The 18,694-nt window shown below is 38.0% G+C and overlaps 2 protein-coding genes across 16 annotated transcripts in view; one reads left to right on the top strand and one right to left on the bottom strand.

The window, feature by feature from the left end:
* PPHLN1 (periphilin 1) overlaps positions 1-3,321 on the bottom strand; it is a 144,189-nt gene extending 140,868 nt beyond the window's left edge. For 8 of the 15 annotated variants that reach the window (XM_022572439.2, XM_022572436.2, XM_022572432.2 and 5 more), the window contains exon 1: positions 2,315-2,593. In XM_022572439.2, coding sequence (XP_022428147.1) covers positions 2,315-2,354 — 40 coding nt within the window. In that variant the 5' untranslated portion in view covers positions 2,355-2,593. The other 7 variants (XM_089920554.1, XM_089920555.1, XM_089920550.1 and 4 more) reach the window with 4 other exon arrangements.
* ZCRB1 (zinc finger CCHC-type and RNA binding motif containing 1) lies at positions 3,316-18,325 on the top strand. Its single transcript, XM_022572443.2, has 8 exons — positions 3,316-3,517; positions 4,561-4,646; positions 7,704-7,732; positions 13,419-13,530; positions 13,881-13,988; positions 16,625-16,737; positions 16,844-16,919; positions 17,733-18,325. Exons 2-8 carry the CDS (start codon positions 4,563-4,565, stop codon positions 17,862-17,864), a joined length of 654 nt encoding a protein of 217 aa, XP_022428151.1. The 5' UTR covers positions 3,316-3,517; positions 4,561-4,562; the 3' UTR covers positions 17,865-18,325.
* Positions 18,326-18,694: the final 369 nt, after the last annotated feature.

Here is an 18,694-nt window from a genome sequence, read left to right as displayed (position 1 = left end):
AGATCGCTGATTGCTTCATAATGAACAATAGACCTTAGTACTATTAAAGTACTGCATTCTTTAGTAGTTTCACAAGTTACTTGACTTTTCACTGCTTTAAGGAAACTTCTTTTATGTAAGTATTAAATACTTAGTAGTAGATTATTGTTCATCATAAGTGATCAAGTAACAGACATTACTCAAATAGGCAAAGTTTGTGTGTAATATTTTCAAATCTACATCTCATTTCACATCTGGATGGAGTTTACAGTCTTTAGTGGTCAGCCTCCTTCCAGTCTTTTACCCTCCATTTCACCCTTAAAAAAGGATACTCAGGGCTTCCCTGGTGGCACAGTGGTTGAGAGTCCGCCTGCCGATGCAGAGGACACGGGTTCGTGCCCCAGCCCGGGAAGATCCTACATGCCGCCGAGCGGCTGGGCCCATGAGCCATGGCCGCTGAGCCTGCGCATCCGGAGCTTGTGCTCCGCAACGGGAGAGGCCACAACAGTGAGAGGCCCGCGTACCGCAAAAAAAAAAAAAAAAAAAAAAGGATACTCAATTAACTTTGCTAATATGTCATTCATATTTGAAGTTTCCCTGATCAAGAACCCAAACAGTTTCTTATTAATTAACTGTAACAAATCCAAACATCTCTGCCCTTTACATGCCCCCTTCTACCATCTCACCTAAACTTCTGTTCTCTCGGAAAGGATCATTCATGCCTTCCTCCTCACTGGGTCACAAAGTAACAAACACTACCCTGGAATTGTCTTATTTCCCAAACCGCAATACCTCTTTCCATTCTCTCACTCAACTTCCCAACATCCATAGAGGCCCAGTTCAAAATCTATTATTCTCCAGAAAGCCCATTTCTGAACCCTACAACACTTACAAAAGATTCCATACCAATGGCTGCGAAGCCCACGTGTGACTTATGTTTGGCCCAGGTTTCTTTTTTTTTTTTCTTTTCCTTTTTTTTTTTTTCGGTACGCGGGCCTCTCACTGTTGTGGCCTCTCCCGTTGCGGAGCACAGGCTCCAGACGCGCAGGCTCAGTGGCCATGGCTCACGGGCCCAGCCACTCCACGGCACCTGGGATCTTCCCGGACCGGGGCACGAACCCGTGTCCCCTGCATCGGCAGGCGGACTCTCAACCACTGCGCCACCAGGGAAGCCCCAGGTTTCTTTTTTTTTTTAATAAAACTTTAGTCCATTGACCACACTTAAAAACTGGAAGATAACCCTTTAAGAAACTATATTTCCAACTTTCCTTGAAAAGGCTGGACACTCTGGCAACGCTGGGATCACACAGTCACACAGCCACAATCAGCTGTAGCTGACTAGCAGCTGACGTCTTTTGAAAGATTTTTACATTTTGTTTGTTTGTTTTTGTTTGTTTGTTTTGCGGTACATGGGCCTCTCACTGTTGTGGCCTCTCCCGTTGCGGAGCACAGGCTCCGGATGCGCAGGCTCAGCGGCCATGGCTCACGGGCCCAGCCGCTCCGCGGCACGTGGGATCTTCCCGGACCGGGGCACGAACCCGCATCCCCTGCATCGGCAGGCGGACTCTCAACCACTGCGCCACCAGGGAAGCCCAGATTTTTACATTTTTAAAGTCAGGAGATGACATCAACCGCCTGACTTCTGAGGCTGTATCTGCAGCAACTGCAATGATTCAAGAAATACTTGACTGCCTATTAGGCACTGGAGTTACAAAAGTAAACAAGACAAACACAGTCCCTCCCCAAAAGCCTAGCTTAGTAGCACAGACAAAGAGATAAGCAATCAGGATACATCCTATAAGTGCTACTAAAAGGGAAGTAGAGGGCACTTAGCACACAGCAAGGGTACCTAATTCTGTCTATGGGAAGTCAGGGAACACCCCCTCAGAGAAATTGACTAAACTGAGATCTTTAGCAGGTATAGGAATTATCCAGAAAAAGGTAGGGTAAGGATCAGGAAAATCAAAGAACTTTTGCAAAGACGATGCCTGAAGAAAAAAGCATTAAGAAAGTGAAATCAGTTCCATATGGCTAGAGCCATGACCCACCCACAAACGCAGGTGTCAAAAGAAAGGGCTCAATTGAAAGGGCTGGAGGGAAAAAACAAGTGTTAGTTTAGGGTCAGGAGACGTAAGAAAATTTCCATAAAGAGGTTGAATAAGTAAACGTTTGTTAAGCAAGGAAGAAAGGTTTCAGGGAGCCCAGTTGTTGTGTTGAGGGGTGAAATGTGGAAGAAAAGTAGGGAGAAGCAGTGAATGCCTAAATCAAGGCAGAGGGAGCGAGCACAAAGCAGCACGGGGATGGGGGTGTAGCACAGAAGACCAAAGGGGCTTACATCTTGGACGGTAACCAAGGATAACAGGGATGTGAAGCATGGCAGTTTTGGCTGGCCACAAGTTTGCCAAGAGAATTAGTCCCAACGGTCCCCTGGTGGACGCGGAGGCATTCGGCCCTCTCAAAATTCTGTTGCGCCCTGGCTGGATTGCACTTCCGTCTCTCTAGAAGACATCGGCTTCAGTCTGGATTGATTGTGCAGGCTCCAGGAGAGGCTCTGAGCTCCAGGCTGCTGGCACGCAGGCTCCCAGGGAGTGATTAGAGGCCTGGTCTGTGTGTGCTGGTGGGTAGAAGTATAAACTACCTTGCATTATTTTCTGTTTTTTCTGTCGGAATGATGGGCCTGTTTACAGCCACTTGGGGAAAAAGCAGTGTGTGCCCATTACAGATTTACAGGAAGAAAAAAGGTGCCAAGAAAGTTAACATGTGTCCATACCAATATTCAGGATGAGTCATTCTGTGAATCCGAGTCTCCCCAGGTTGACCTTGTCTCCCCAACGAGACTGAGATATCCTCCAGAAAAGGGCCGCTTTACACTTTTTTGTAGCTGCCGAAGTGCCTATAACCGAACTGGGTACGTCGAACACAATAAGTAAATTTACCGACTTACTAACTGACCTCGGCTCGTTGAAGTCACCTAGTTCAGTCCTCTTTTTGCATATTACGATACTAAAGAGAAGCGAACCTGTATCACAGACTCAACACTTTCCTTTATTCCAAACTCCGCTGCGTCTCCCCACCCTCAACCGCAGGAGCAGAATCGTTGCACCATTCAAATGCAGCGGAAGACTCCAGGTTCCGCCGCGGAAAGGCCTGCCCGCCCGCGCACTCCCCTCTCCCCGGTGTAGCAGCCCGTGCCCGTCCCCGTCCACCTCTCGGAAAGGTAAAACGCGCTCACCGACTCTGGGCCGCCGGGAGACCCCGTAAACGTTGTCGTCCACTCGTCGCAGCGCTCCCAGCGAGGCACTTCCGGCGCGCGCGAAGACGTCGGCAAAAGCGCCCGCCCCTAGACCCGCCTCCGGGGCTTGGGTCAAAGGACAGTCTGGAAGAGGCGCTGCTGCTAACTTCTTGTCGCCGGCTCCTGACCCTTCCCAGGACCCGTGATGCCAAGGCAGCTGCAAGGGGCGACGAACTGTCGGGGTTGAGCCCCGAGCGAGCTGAGGGCTCGCGCTCTTCTAGTCTCCCGGGCCTGCCCCACCTGAAGGTAAACGACTACCCAGCTGCGGCCTTTCTCCCTGCGGGCTCCTCCCCAGACCCAGCTGCCGGAAACATTTGCCCCTCTCTCCCGCCACCCTTTTTATTCCAGGACCTTTACTTTTCCCTGCCCTCGCATTCTCACCAGAACGGCTAACGTGTGAAGAGTTTCAGTTGGAAGCTTTTAAAAAGCGACCTGTCGATGAAATTGTCCCCCAAAACATCCCAAGTATCAAGCGGTTTTCCCATTACATCGCGAACTGGCACGCCTTAGAATCAATATTTTGACATTTGTGATCGTAAATACACCACACACACTTTTTAAATCGAAAATTTGAACTTGGTTGATTGAGTCTGATATAATTTTCAGAGATAATTTGCTGACTTTGCAATATACGGTATGAAAATGAATTACAGATTATATTTGTAAACTGAAAAATACATATACAGGTCAATACCCTTCAGGGCCCTGAAAACTATTCCAATAATGAAATGTATCATTTCATAATTTATCAATAATATGCAAAATTAGAGATTTGAAAGAACTTTATTTACATCGTCAAAATGTGAGGCTAAAATCTCCTCTTAGCACCGCTCCAGAGAAAAATGTTAAGACCACCAAAAAGTTACCCAGGCAGATTAGTGAAAATCAACAGCTAAGTTTCTTTCTGAGCTCCCAGGCTCTTTCTCACGTGGGTAGGCAGGGTATTAGGTATATGTGAAAACACTTTCTTGCTCTCAGCCTGAGGGGAGGTTAAGAGTAGCCTCAGAGTTTTTCCTTCATCTGTTTGAAACCCACCTCTCCATTCACACCATATTCCATCACTGAAAGGGGTTAGTGTAAAGAATCTACTTGAAAGAAGGACCAGAAAACTCTTTTAAGTGGTGTCTGGAGAAAAGGAATTCCTTAATTCACCCAGCTGGAGTCAATGTTCCTGAGTATTACTAAGAAGGAAAGTATATAAATTTGTCACTTGCCTATAGTATTGGTTTTACTTGGAATGAAGAATACCTGGTTTAAATTGCTTCTGGGTTTGTTTGTTTGTTTTTTAGAAATGAGTGGTGGATTGGCCCCAAGTAAAAGCACAGTGTATGTATCCAACCTGCCCTTTTCCCTGACCAACAATGACTTATACCGGGTAAGTTTTTGTATTAGTATTGTTATCCACTGAATTCTCTATTTGAGATACAAATGTAGCTTAATCAAACAGTTCTCTTAGGCAAAATTCATAATAAATACATTACAATGCACTTAAATCATTAATACCAAAGACCTCTATGGTAAACATAAGTAAGTGAAAAAAATTAGACACTTGTAATTTCCAAAGAGAATTCCCAGTGCTTTACAGAGGATAACAAGTTTTTTATAAACACAGAAGCCACTACTAGCATAATGATGCTGATTTTTCCTCCTTGCTTACTTGGCTTTTGAAACTGGTAGTGGGGTGGGGGTTTTGGAGGAAGGGCTGATGGAAGCAAAACAGATCCCTTTCCTAATCCTCCAATCCTGAAAGTATATCTTAATTTATATATGTGGCAAAAACTTAACAGTTTAATAAAGTTTGTTTTCAGTTCAGGATAGGGGTGACTGGAGGAGAAAAAAATCCCTTCCAACATCTTCTTTCACCTTGTTACCTTACAGAGAACAAAATTTCCTTCTGTGCCTGTCCTGCAGATGGGTGGTTGAGAGGGACTGGAAGGAATGACATGAGTCGTATCTACAAGTGTGCCCTCTTTTCTCTGCTACTTTGGGTAGATGTTAAGTACAGTAGAGAGATGCTGCATAGGTGATACATAGTACTCGATTAATTCATTAACATAGCTTGAGTCTCAGACAGAGAAGAAAACAAACTTTATTGTCCTTCCTTGTATCCAAATAGAGACATCTCTTTTTATTGAACACTTACTATATGCCAAGGACCACTTACAAGTACTAGGTACACATCAGTGAACAAAAAGATGAAAATCCCTTTTGGCACTCACAATGTAGCAAGATAGAGAAACAATTTGAAATATAAAAAATTTAAATGATGTTATTTGTTAGATACTAAGTTAATACTAAGGTGTTAGGTGCTAAGGAGAAAAAATAAAGCAGGAAAGGAGGGTTATTAAATGGTGAAATTTTACTTTAGGAAGGTGACTTTCGATTAAGACATGAAGGAAGTAAGAGGCAGCTATGCAGATGTCTGGGGGGACAAGCATTTCAGGCAGACAGAGTAAATAAAGTGGAGAGGAGGGGCAATCAGAGGTAAGCCCATTCAGGGGTGCCTTATAGGGCTTGCATAGATAATGGTAAGGACTCTGAATGAAATGAGAAGCCATTAGAAATGTTACATAGAAAACTGTCTTTCATACAGATGGCCAATAGGCACATGAAAAGATGCTAAACATAGCTAATTATTAGAGAAATGCAAATCAGAACTACAATGAGGTACCACCCCACACTGGTCAGAATGACCATCGTTAAAAAGTCCACAAACAATAAATGCTGGAGAGGGTGTGGAGAAAAGGGAACCCTCCTACGTTGTTGGTGGGAATGTAAATTGGTGCAATCACTACGGAAAACAATATGGAGGTTCCTCATAAAACTAAAAGTAGAGTTGCCATATGATCCTGCAATCCCAGTGCTGGGCATATGTCCAGAAAAAACTATAATTTGAAACGAGACATACACCTCTGTGTTCATAGCAGCACTATTCACAATAGCCAAGACATGGAAATAACCTATATGTCCATCAACAGATGAATGGATAAAGAAGATGTGAGATAGATAGATATACATACACACACACACACACACACACACACACACACACACACACACACAATGGAATACTACTCAGCCATAGAAAAGAATGAAATACTGCCATCTACAGCAACATGTATGGACCCAGAGATTATCATACTAAGTGAAGTAAGTGAGAAAGAGAGACAAATACTGTATGATATCACTTATATATGGAATCTAAAATATGACACAAATGAACTTATCTACAAAATAGAAACAGACTCACAGCCATAGAAAACAGACTTGTGGTTGCCAAGGGGGAGGAGTGGTGGGGAAGGGATGGATTGGGAGTTTGGGATTAGCAGATGCAAACTATTATATACAGAATGGATAAACAACAAGGTCCTACTGTATGGCACAGGGAACTGTATTCAATATTCTGTAATAAACCATAATGGAAAAAAAATGAAAAAGAGTATGTGTGTGTGTATATATATAGATATATATATATACACACATGTATATGTGTGTATATATACATATACACTTTGCTGTACACCAGAAACTAACACAACATTGTAAATCAACTATACTGCAATAAAATAAATTTTTTTAAAAAAAGAAAGAAAATGAAAGGCAAACCACAAAAAAAAAAAAAAGAAAAGAGAGAAAACTGTCTTTTTGGTCTTCAGAATTCAGTATTACTAACACTGCAATCCAGTTATACTATGTTCCATGGTTACACAACTTATAGAACTCAAGCATTTATTATTACTGATTACATACATTAATGTATTCTGAAGGACTTTTGTACCAAGCATTATATAATAAATAGGACCGGCTGAAACAGTAGAAGTAGATAAGATTGCTTAGAGTGAAGATGTAGATGTAAAAGGGAAGAAAGGGCCAACTGTAAAGTACCACCAACATATTAGGGTGGGCAGAAGGAGACTGATGGGAATGGATTTTTTCATCATAGAAGCTTTTTTGTTTTATGAACAGTCTATGTAAGGATTTGTCTTCTGACATAGTGATTGCTTGATGGAGTGGGGGGCTGGGGAGTAGGCCAGGAACAGTGATATTCCACAACATTGATAGCTGAAGCACAGGGTTTCTCTGGAGCTATGGTGGGGTTGATAGTTGTCATGGATATACCACAGGAACACTCAGCTGTGCAATGTGTGTGCCTTCAATCTACCACACATGAAGAGTATTTTTTTTCTCTGTATGCACTCTTTTGTCAGAAATTTAGGAACTAAGGCAAATACCTGTGACACCAGTAGCCAAAAAAGAGGATTATGCTAGTCACTAAAAAAATATATCTTCGAGGGCTTGCCTTATAGACCAGAGGCTAAAAATTTTCATAAACTACAACAAACAATGTGGTCCGTATATACAGCCTGAAAATTTAATGTTCTTTTATGATTTTAAATTAAATTGCAAATTATTATGTGGTCTTTTGTTTCAGATATTTTCCAAGTATGGCAAAGTTGTAAAGTAAGTATATCAGATTTTGAAACTTCATTTAAAAGTCTATCAGAATTTACTTCTCCATTATTTTCTTAATGGAAGTAGATTTACTATTTTTTATAAAACAGATATTTGATATAAAAAAGAAATAAAAATACTACTGTTAACATTTTATGTATATTTCAGTAATTTTTTAATATACATAAATATCTATAGACAAGTTTTAAAAGACAATTCTATACATGCAATTTTGTTGTCTTTTTCTTAACTTGACATTATATTGTAAATATTTTTCCATGTACTATATAGATACATCCTTGTATTAAATGATTTCATGGTATTCCTTTATATGGCCTAATTTATTTAAATAATATAATTTTGTACTATATTACTAAGAACTAAAACTGATCCTGTTATCCAACATAAGACATAAGTGAAAGGCTCTGATTAAATATATATTTTAGGTACTAGGAGGTGTGTTATCAAGTATACTATAAATGGATTATTATTTGTCAAACAAATAGAATATAAAAACAAACACAGTTGACTCTTGAACAATGCAGGGTTAATGAGAGTGTAAAGTAAAAGCAAGATAGTGTTATTCTGTCTTACAACTAATAATATGTTCTGGTATAAATTTAAAGTCGTATTTAAAACCCCAAGAATTTAGAGCATATTTATCTTGCCTAGTTGTTTTTCTTTTAGCTTTGATAAATGAATGTTAAACAGTTGAAGTACATCTGCATCCTGAGGTTAACTTCTTTTAAACTTACTTCTCTATTAAAAAATAATCAAAAATGCTACTAGGTCTTCAGAATTTCAAACAGTGATCATTATCAGTCAGAACACTAATAATGATGATACGTAACAATGAATACATAAATACGCTATGCATTGTTCTAATATCTTTACATAAATTATCTCATTAAAGTCTCACAACTACCTTTTAAGGTAGCTACTGTTATTATCCTGATATTATAAATGACAAAACTGAAGCACACAGTAAACCTAAAATCATATTGCTGGTTAGGAGTGGAGCCAAGGTTTGAATCCAATAGTTTGATTCCAGCCTATTCCTTTAACCTTTACCTTTTCTTGATTTTTCCCTGTCAGAATCGCTGAATGAATTTCCGTACAAATACATAATTATAAGCCATGAGAATGCTATGAAGTTACACACAGAGTTACAAGCACCTGTAAACAGGGAAGACCTGATCTAGTCTAGAGAGTCAGGGTAGATTTACCTAAGTCATTATCCTTTGAGTTGAAACCTAGAGGCTGAGCAAGAGCTAAGTAGGTTAAAAGAATGGGAGGCACATTTCAGGTAGAGGGACTTGCTTGTGCAAAGGCCCTGTGGCAAGAGAAAATAAAGAAATAAAGAAATAAAGAGAAAATAAAGCGAGATCAAGAAACAGAAAGAAGGCCAGTGTGACTTGAGATGAGTGAGCAAGAGGGAGAAATCACAAGACGGGTCCAGAGATGGATGCAGGTTCCTCTAAGGGCACCAAGAATCCATTAAATAATTTTAAATGAGGGAGTGACATGATTTGAATTTTTAGAAGCTTATTCCATCCAGCTCCAGTGTAGAGATTGGATTGGAGGGGAACAAGAGCAGGTGCAGGGAGACCAGTCAAAAGATATAACAATAGCCCAGGGGAGAAATTTGGACTAAGATGATACAGGTAGAGAGGTAAAGACTAGTCAGATTTGAGAGATCATTAGGCAGGAAAATGGGTAATACTTAATGATATACTTACTTTGTATGTAGGGGTTGGGTGAGCGAGAAGGAGGTGTTATGGATGACACCCAGGTTTCCCAGAATAGTGTCTGCTTCACTTCATGTGCTTAAATGAGTACATCATCTACCTTATATCAGGAAATGGTACCACTGTCTAGCTTTTTTCCCATGCTAGAGACATGGGAATCATCCTAGGTTTGTCTTTTTAAATCCTTGATGTAATTATTTTTCTGTTACCGTAGAAGGTACCTCTATCAAAGTAATGTATTTTAATTGGTTTATAGGTCTTTCTCCACCTCTAGACTGTAAGCCTTTTCCTGAGGATAAAAACCTATCCTACTGCCAGTGCTTAGTACCTGTGCTTGAGGCTAATGGAAAGACTGAATGGCCACATGAACAAACAAATGGATGCACGCTTTTGAGAAACTGCTTTCTCATTTGTATCTGTCTTTTTGTTTTAACATATTGAGGTAGGATTAATAGGGGTTACAGAAACAACCTTAAAGAAGATTTTTATATCAAAATAGGTGAGATGAAAGGAACATTTTATAGATAAAGCTTAGAGAGGTGCCTGGCAAATAATAGAGTAAAAATTCCATCACATGTATCCAAACATAAAGATTTGTTATTACTGCAAAAATAAATTTTTTGAATAGGGGAGATGAGGCATTGTTTATGCAGAGATTTCAGTGGAGACAAGCAGAAAAGAAAGGAGAAGAAATTATTTCCAGTTAAGAACTGATACATTCTGAACCCTGAAGAAGGAGTGAAATTTTAATGGGCAAAACATTGAGATTTGAAAGCGGTTAGAAGCCATATGAACAGAGCACCAGTTTAGGGGAAGTTCAGGCCATGCTTCATGAACACTGAGTGCCTTCTTGTGGCTAGACCTCATAGTTTGCAAGTGAGGAGCAGTGAAAGATGAGGGAATGGGAGCCATAATCATGAAGGATATTGATTGCTGGACCAAAGAATAGGCAACTTGAAGAACCAAAGATTTTTGAGCAAAGGAATAAGTGATTTTATTTATTCCTCAAGTAGAAGACTTTTCCACTAGCATATGAGCATAAATTAACACCAAGGGAACCAGTAAGAATAGATTATGGAAACAGTAATGCCACCGTGGACAAGAAAAAAAGCAGTGGGAATGGAAAAGAGAGGACAGATGAAAGAGATCATTAACTGAGTATGACTTAGAAAGCTAACACTTCCAAATAGTACTTTCAAAAAAAAATGATTTATGACTTTAACTGACCATCACAAACATTATGAAATTTTTAAAAAGTTAAAGTAACTATCTTACTTTATACTTCTTTCAAAATTGGTTAAAAACTTTCCTGTTTATGCTAACTGGTGTGGATTTGAAGAAAACCAGCCTAAACTTGAGCTGCATCAAGTGCTTGACTTCTCTTCCTTCCTTCTAAGCCCAATGAATAAACAGATGCAGCCTTTTGAGAAAGTAAACCATTTTAGTTGCCCATTTTTCCCTAAATTATTGTAACTTATATTTTTTTTAATAAGACGTCACTTTTCTTAATATCGTGGCATCTTTTTACCAATTTCATTCCAATGACTCTATAGGTACCTAATCCCAAATCCAAATAAAATAAATTTTAATATGTGAAATGTAATACTAAGTCAAATTTCTGTTTATTTATTCATTCATGTTCTCTTGTCTGTTTTCCTGTTAATTCAGTTTTTAGAAAATTATTAAGCTTTGTCTTAGAGCTTTGTCTCTTTTTTTGCTATTTGGAAATAATTTCAAATTTATAAGTTACAAAAATAGTATAAAGAACATCAAAATATCCCTTGCCCAGATTGACTTATTAACATTTTATCCCCATTTACTTTATCATTTGCACTCTCTCCCCAATGTGTGTGCATGTATGTGTGTGTGTGTGTGTGTGTGTGTATACACACACACACCTGTATGAGTATGTTTATATATATCTATGTGTATACATACACACAGTTTGTTTTTGTGAGTCATTTGAGGCTGTTATAAACATCATCACCCTTTGCTCCTAAATACTTCAGTGTGTATTTCCTACAAATACAATAGCGTTATATGTTATATAACCACAGTACAGTTACCAAACTCATAAATTTATCCTGATACAGTACTTTTGTTGAATCAGTCATCCATGTTCCACTTTTGTCACTTGACCCAATAATGTCCCACATAGAATTTTTTGCCTCTAGTACAGAATCCAGTCTAGAGTTAGGTGTTATTTTAACTGTCCTATCTTTTTAGCCTCCTTTAATCTGGAACATTTATAAATAATATAGCTCTAACCCATCTTTTTTTCCCCTCATTTTGTGTTTTCCTGATGTTGCCTCATGATTATGTGGTGGTTATGTATTCTTGGGTGGTATACTCTATAGGTGATGTGTTCTGAGGGTGTCACATCTGGATTCATACAGCATGCATCTGTCCCTCATTAGTGATATTAATTTTGATCACCCAGTCAAGATGTTAACCAACTTCTCCACTGTATAATTACTTTTTTTCCCTTTTGCAGCTAAGAAGCAGTCAGTGGGAGACACTCTTGAGACAATGCAAACATCCTATTACACATAAAAATTTTATTTTAGACGTAGCATTTGTTGATAATTCTTGACTGATCCAGTACCATGATTGTTTCAAATGGTGATTTTCCAACTCTGGCACTCCCTATACATTCACCAGTCATCCTTTGGCATTCAGTAGCTCTCCTTTCTCCCCCTTTTATTTATTATCAGTATGGACTTATGAATTCCTTTTTTATGTGGTTTATAATTCATTACTGTATTTAATTATTTTGGTACACAGACTGTCCTAGATTTGGCCAATGGGTGCTCCCTCCAACTGGCTTCTCTGTTCTTGTGCCATGCCCCATCATTACTATTTTTTTCAAGTACCCCCTTTCTTTTTTTTTTTTAAATTAATTAATTTATTTATTTTTGGCTGAGTTGGGTCTTTGTTGTTGCACGCGGGCTTTCTCTAGTTGCGACAAGCGGGGGCTACTCTTTGTTGCAGTACACAGGCTTCTCATTGTGGTGGCTTCTCTTGTTGCAGAGCACAGGCTCTAGGCGTGTGGGCCTCAGTAGTTGAGGCTCATGGGCTCTAGAGCGCAGGCTCAGTAGTTGTGGCGCACGGGCTTAGCTGCTCTGCGGCATGTGGGATCCTCCTGGACCAGGGCTTGAACCCGTGTTCCCTGCATCGGCAGGCGGATTCCCAACCACTTTGCCACCAGGGAAGCCCCAGTACTTCGTTTCTGACATAGCAAGATGTTCCAAGTTCATCTTGTACATACCCTATCCCAGCCTTGGAGTCAGCCATTTCTCCAAAGAGCCCTGTTGAATATTTTCTTAAACTGTATTTAATGACATATGATGAGCGAGGACCACAGGACTAGGGATGGGTAAAGCATCAGGAAAAAGAACAGGCTCTGTGCTCTTACGACCATCCCTACCACTTACGTACCTTGGGTAGTATGGCTAAGAAGCACAGAAGTGGAGATTCCTTAAAAGAATATTAAGATTATAGTTATGTTCTAACACCTAGAAAAAAATAATTTGAGTAAATCACTTTACTTTTTGGGTAGAAGAGAACATCTCAGTTTTGTTTTGTTTTGTTTTTTCCTGCAGAGTGAGGGAGTCAGTAGAGAAGAGGAATTATGCTTACTCCTCAAGATTCCATTGTCTCTAATCTCTACATCCTTCAACTCTGACTAATGTTAGATTTATCAGATACTCCTAATCATAGCTGTGTTCACTTGTGTGAAATCAGTATCACACTTTCCCATTTCCATTCTTCTTGATATCCCATGACTTTGAAGAGTTAGCTATTTGTCAAATATATTAATTTCCTTGCTTACTCTATAAATGTTTTATTAACCCTTTTTGACCACTTGAGTTTTTCAAGTATTTATTCATATATGTTGTTTATTGCTGCCTCATTATTTTTAACTGGCTATTTGTTTATGCTTTAAGGGTTACTATAATGAAAGATAAAGATACCAGGAAGAGTAAAGGGGTTGCATTTATTTTATTTTTGGATAAAGACTCTGCACAAAACTGTACCAGGGCAATAAACAACAAACAGGTAAGCCATTCATTCCCAACAAGGTTTTTAACCAAAAGCCTTTGTGCTTATCCAGGCTAAAAATGTGGAGATGAGGGGATAGTCAAGTCTGATGGATATCAGTAGGTCCTGAGGGTATTTAACGTACAGAAAAGAGGTCAAAACTGTACTGGGTTCCCAAAACACTGGTAGAATATAAGGAATAAAAGTCTATTCTATAGGAAAGAATTTGTCACACCTAAGTGGGCAATTGCTAAAATAATCTAAAAAATAAAATGGAATTGAAGGTTTGAGGAAATGGGATCCAATAACTGTAGTTTTAGGTTTCAGTGAAATACATCCTATTGCATGTGCATTTTTGTCTGTTCTAGTTATTCGGTAGAGTGATAAAAGCAAGCATTGCTATTGACAATGGAAGAGCAGCTGAGTTCATCCGAAGACGAAACTACTTTGATAAATCTAAGTGTTATGAATGTGGGGTGAGTAAACCTAAAACAGTATAATTTTCCATAGTTTACTTGAAGGTATTTTTCACATCAGTGTTTTGTTTGTGTTCTCCAAGACTTCTGGATGGCTAAAATCGGGTTATGAAAGTTTTACTTTGGGACTCTAGACTCATGTAAGTAAACTCAATTGAAATGTCGTATGTAAAGTTAACCTGAGTTGGGTAATATAGGGTGGTGTTTTCTCCAGTTTCCAAACCTTTGAAGGTTGTTAGATTAAGAAGCTTAAGACTAATTACTTACATTATTGTCTGAAAGATTTTAGTGACCCATAAATTTTTGTGTTTCTATAATATTTTGCCAATGATTAAGTATCACAAATCACTAAAAACATGATGATATGACCCATCCTCTATGGGATATTGTTTTGAAAAGTTTTCCCCCCTATTTGTACTGCTGATAGTTCAGGAGCTGAACTATACCCAGATTTTCTTATCTAGTTCTCATCATCTGTTGTTATCCATTTAAACTTTGGGTGATTAGGAGAGATGTATAGCCACAACACAACTTTGCCCAAGGCCCATAATTGTATCAAGAGAATTTCAGTCTGGGTCTGTTGCTGCCTATTTCTAAAATGTCTTTATATATACTAAAAAGCAGGATCCAGAGGTTAATGGGGAGCTTTCTACTGAAGAGAAGATTACTGAGAGACATTGTCCTGGCTACATGATCATATGGAAAATAGAAGGAAATGTGCTGGGGTCCTTTCCCCAGTGCCACTCACTCCCCCTCAAAAATATATACATATACAGACAGATGGGTGGGTGAATAGACAGATGGATGGATGGACGGAAAGAGAAAGCAAGCAAGGCACTGGGTACATTGTGTAAATTTTTATGATTCTGACACCTAAGTTAATGTTTCAAAACCTGTGTTCCAGAGTCCATCATAAAAAAGAAAAAAAAGAAAGGAAAGGAGGGTGGAGTTGTTATGGTCAGATAAATAAGTATATATCCACATATTCACAGTAAATATTAAATTATCTGAGAACTCCTGGACGAATCTGTTAATGTCTTTTTGGTTTATGGATCCATAGATTTGTCATATTATACTTAGTACATTATAATATTTCTTAAAACATCCCCCCACAAAAATCTGTTTACGTTTATTTTAGCCTGATTTTTCCCAAAGCTATTTCACTATTAAACCCCTGCCCCCATTTTTTTTTTTTGTATGGCATATGTTAACAGTTTTTGGTATACCATTATTCCAAAAACAGTTTGAAAAATGGTTCTTTAAGTACATCCTCTCAGGAGTTCATTAACAATAACACCTCTTGGGTTCAGCCATGTCCCCAGGTATACAAAATACACAATCTATTTGATGCTTTGTAAAATATACTTGAAAAGCATGATTATTTTTCTCTTCTGTTGTTCTAATCCTGGCTCAGCCTCTCCGCACACCCTCATTCTCACATATTACTTCTAAAGGTATTTTGGTAAGCTAATACACAGATTCATTGTCTCATTTTACAACTCAAACCATGTTATGGCTCATTATAATATTATGGCTAGTCCAGCACTGTCAAATACAAACATATGCAAGCCACAGATTTAATTATAAATGTTCTAATAGCCACATTAAAAAAAGTAAACAGGGTAAAAACTTAATATATTTTAATTCAAAATATTTTCATTTGAATTATGGAATTAAAAATTTTTTTTAATTATAATATTTTACATTCTTTTTTCATACTGCCTTCACAATCCAGTATGTATCAATTCAGACAGGTTCTCAGTAACCACAAAAGAATTATAGCTAGTGGCTACCATAAGTGGACAGTGCAGGTGTAGTCTTGATATGAAAGAAGCAAAATGAAATTAATTGATAGGAAAAGTGAGGAAGACTTTAAATTTTCCATTTGTTTTTAAAAGAAAATGTTCAGCAACATCTTGGAAGTTAGGAATAGTTTTGTCCCCATTTTATCATAATAACTTAAAATTTTTACAACTAAGGTAGATGGTCCATTTAAATTTTGAATTATTTTATATCCTGAATCTTCAGATTTAAAATGTTTGAAGGAAGAAAACTTCTTTTACTCTTAGTGAAACGACTAAAATACTTCCTTATTGGGAGTTATAATATCATAATCTCTTCCTTCTAAATATTAACGTAATAGGTTTTAATTTCTTTGTGTATATTCCCTGTGTGACAATATTCTTTTTTTTAATTAATTAATTAATTTATTTTTGGGTGTGTTGGGTCTTTGTTGCTGTGCGCGGGCTTTCTCTAGTTGGCGGCGAGCAGGGGCTACTCTTCGTTGTGCGGGCTTCTCATTGCAGTGGCTTCTTGTTGTGGAGCATGGGCTCTAGGCACACGGGCTTCAGTAGTTGTGGCTCGCAGGCTCAGTAGTTGTGGCTTGCAGGCTCAGTAGCTGTGGCGCACGGGCTTAGTTGCTCTGCAGCATGTGGGATCTTCCCGGACCAGGGCTCAAACCCGTGTCCCCTGCACTGGCAGGTGGATTCTTAACCACTGTGCCACCAGGGAGGCCCCTGTGTGACAATATTCTTTCTTAAGTTATAAAACATTTTAGTCTTAAGGAACCACCAAGTTTCTGTTAATAACACAACAAATTTAATATTTCTCCTTTCCTTTTTAATGGGAAACAAAAGGAAAGTGGACACTTAAGTTATGCCTGTCCTAAAAATATGCTTGGAGAACGTGAACCTCCAAAGAAGAAAGAGAAAAAGAAAAAAAAGAAAATTCCTGAACCAGAAGAAGAAATGTATGTATAGCCACTCTTAGCGAATGCATTATTATGTAGCTTCTGTCTTTTTCCTAAGTGCATTCTGATTTTTTAAGTGCATTCTGATTTTTTTTGAATAATTTAGTGAAGAAGTAGAAGAAAGTGATGATGAAGGGGAAGATCCTGCTCTTGACAGCCTCAGTCAGGCCATAGCTTTCCAGGTACTAAATAGTTCTTTTCTAAGGCACCATGCCATAGCTGCCTTGAGTTAATAGTTTTATATTCCTTGCTTACTTTATTAATCATCTCCTGATGGCAACCTCTGTCTTCCCCTTTGCCCCTAAACTTTAGGAGATAGGCTTTTTCTTTAAGGTCTTTAGAACAGTGTGGTGGAAAAGTGCCTATCGGTTCTTTCTAGATTTTGAGGGCCCCACAACACTTTTACTGTCTTAATCTGTTTTCATTATAGAATTGAACAGAACTATTTGATTCAAGTGAATTTAGCCCAATGGAAAAGATTTTACTAAATCGAAGATACTGTTTTAAAAGAAGCTTCATTTTAAAACAAAACCAAAAACATATTTTTGACCATTAAATATCCTAATACAAGTATACAAAACATTTTTTGAAGAAGGGTGTATAACTTCCTGATTTTATATAACCACTTATTTTGTTTTAATGTAGTTGATGAATCGTAAATGCATACATCAATTTATTTTTTCCTTTTAGTTAACTAATGTATTTTATGTAACATTCCCACATCCAACAGGGATGACAAGTAGGCTTCATTTCATATGCCTGTTAATTAGTAGAACTTGTCTAAAATAATTTTGATTAACATGGTAAGACTGGGACAAAACTTGGGGGTAGGGGAAATGGCATCTTAATGGAGTAGAACTGTCTGCACGGGCTAGGAGGGTAGAGAGTGCTGGCACTTGTGATGTATGTTTTGCCATATTTTGAATCAATGGACTGTAAATAATATTAAACAGATTCCTGATTTAGTTTTGTTTGTTTTCCGGACCACATTACAGCAAGCCAAAATTGAAGAAGAACAAAAAAAATGGAAACCCAGTTCAGGGGGTCCCTCAACATCAGATGATTCAAGACGCCCAAGGATAAAGAAAAGCACATATTTCAGTGATGAGGAGGAACTTAGTGATTAAAATTATATATATTATTTCAATATCATTAAAAAATTTTTTAAATCTTGGAGTATCAAGTTCCATTGGGACTAAAGATTACTTTTAGAATTTGAACATAAGAACACTTAGTACCAAATAGTTTTTTACTTTAAAATAGTTCATAGGAAATTGAAAAGTAATTTTAAAGTATGTTTATCTTGCATCAAGATTTGCTAATAATCATTAATCTTGAAAACAGTTCATTTGAATAAAAAAGAAAATACTATCATAATAATGCTGTTGTCATCCCGAGAAAAAAGGTAGATAAGTAAAAAGATTTGTTTGAGAAGTTCATTATAAAAGTTTATTCATGATTGGCTTATTTGAGGACTTTTGAAATAAATTTCACCTTTAAAACAAAAACCTCTTAAATACTGAAAAGGTTGAATGATTTATTGTGATTAATGTTAATAAAATTTTCTCAAGAGAATTTTATTTTTAAATGTAGGTGTTTTTGTCATCTTATTTCTTTTACCTTTATCCCAATCTGGATACATTGTAATTACCCATAAAATTTAAAGTAAAGTAGCTCTCAAAGGTTTGTAACCAAAGAGCAGTAATTTGTCCTTTGGCACAAAGTTCCATTCCCCAAAAACAGCCAGCTTCTATATTTGTGCCTTTTCACATGTACATACATCTTGCTAAATAAAATACATATATTTCTGCCACTTAATCCATAAAAGGATGAAGGAAGACTTTTCAGTCTCCTAAACTCCCCTCTGCCCTCCTCCACCTTGCCAACATGGCTATGTTAAAATTTTTGGTTAAATCCATATTTTATTGTTTTTATTTTAGGACCATTGAAATACTGT

This window comes from Delphinapterus leucas, chromosome 11 (assembly GCF_059928025.1).
Source record: "Delphinapterus leucas isolate spDelLeu-1000000601 "Yukka" chromosome 11, BTC_Dleu_Yukka2, whole genome shotgun sequence".
Taxonomy (NCBI): Eukaryota; Metazoa; Chordata; class Mammalia; order Artiodactyla; family Monodontidae; genus Delphinapterus; species Delphinapterus leucas.
Note: the sequence above shows the minus strand (reverse complement) of the source record. Positions and strands in the feature narration are given on the sequence as shown.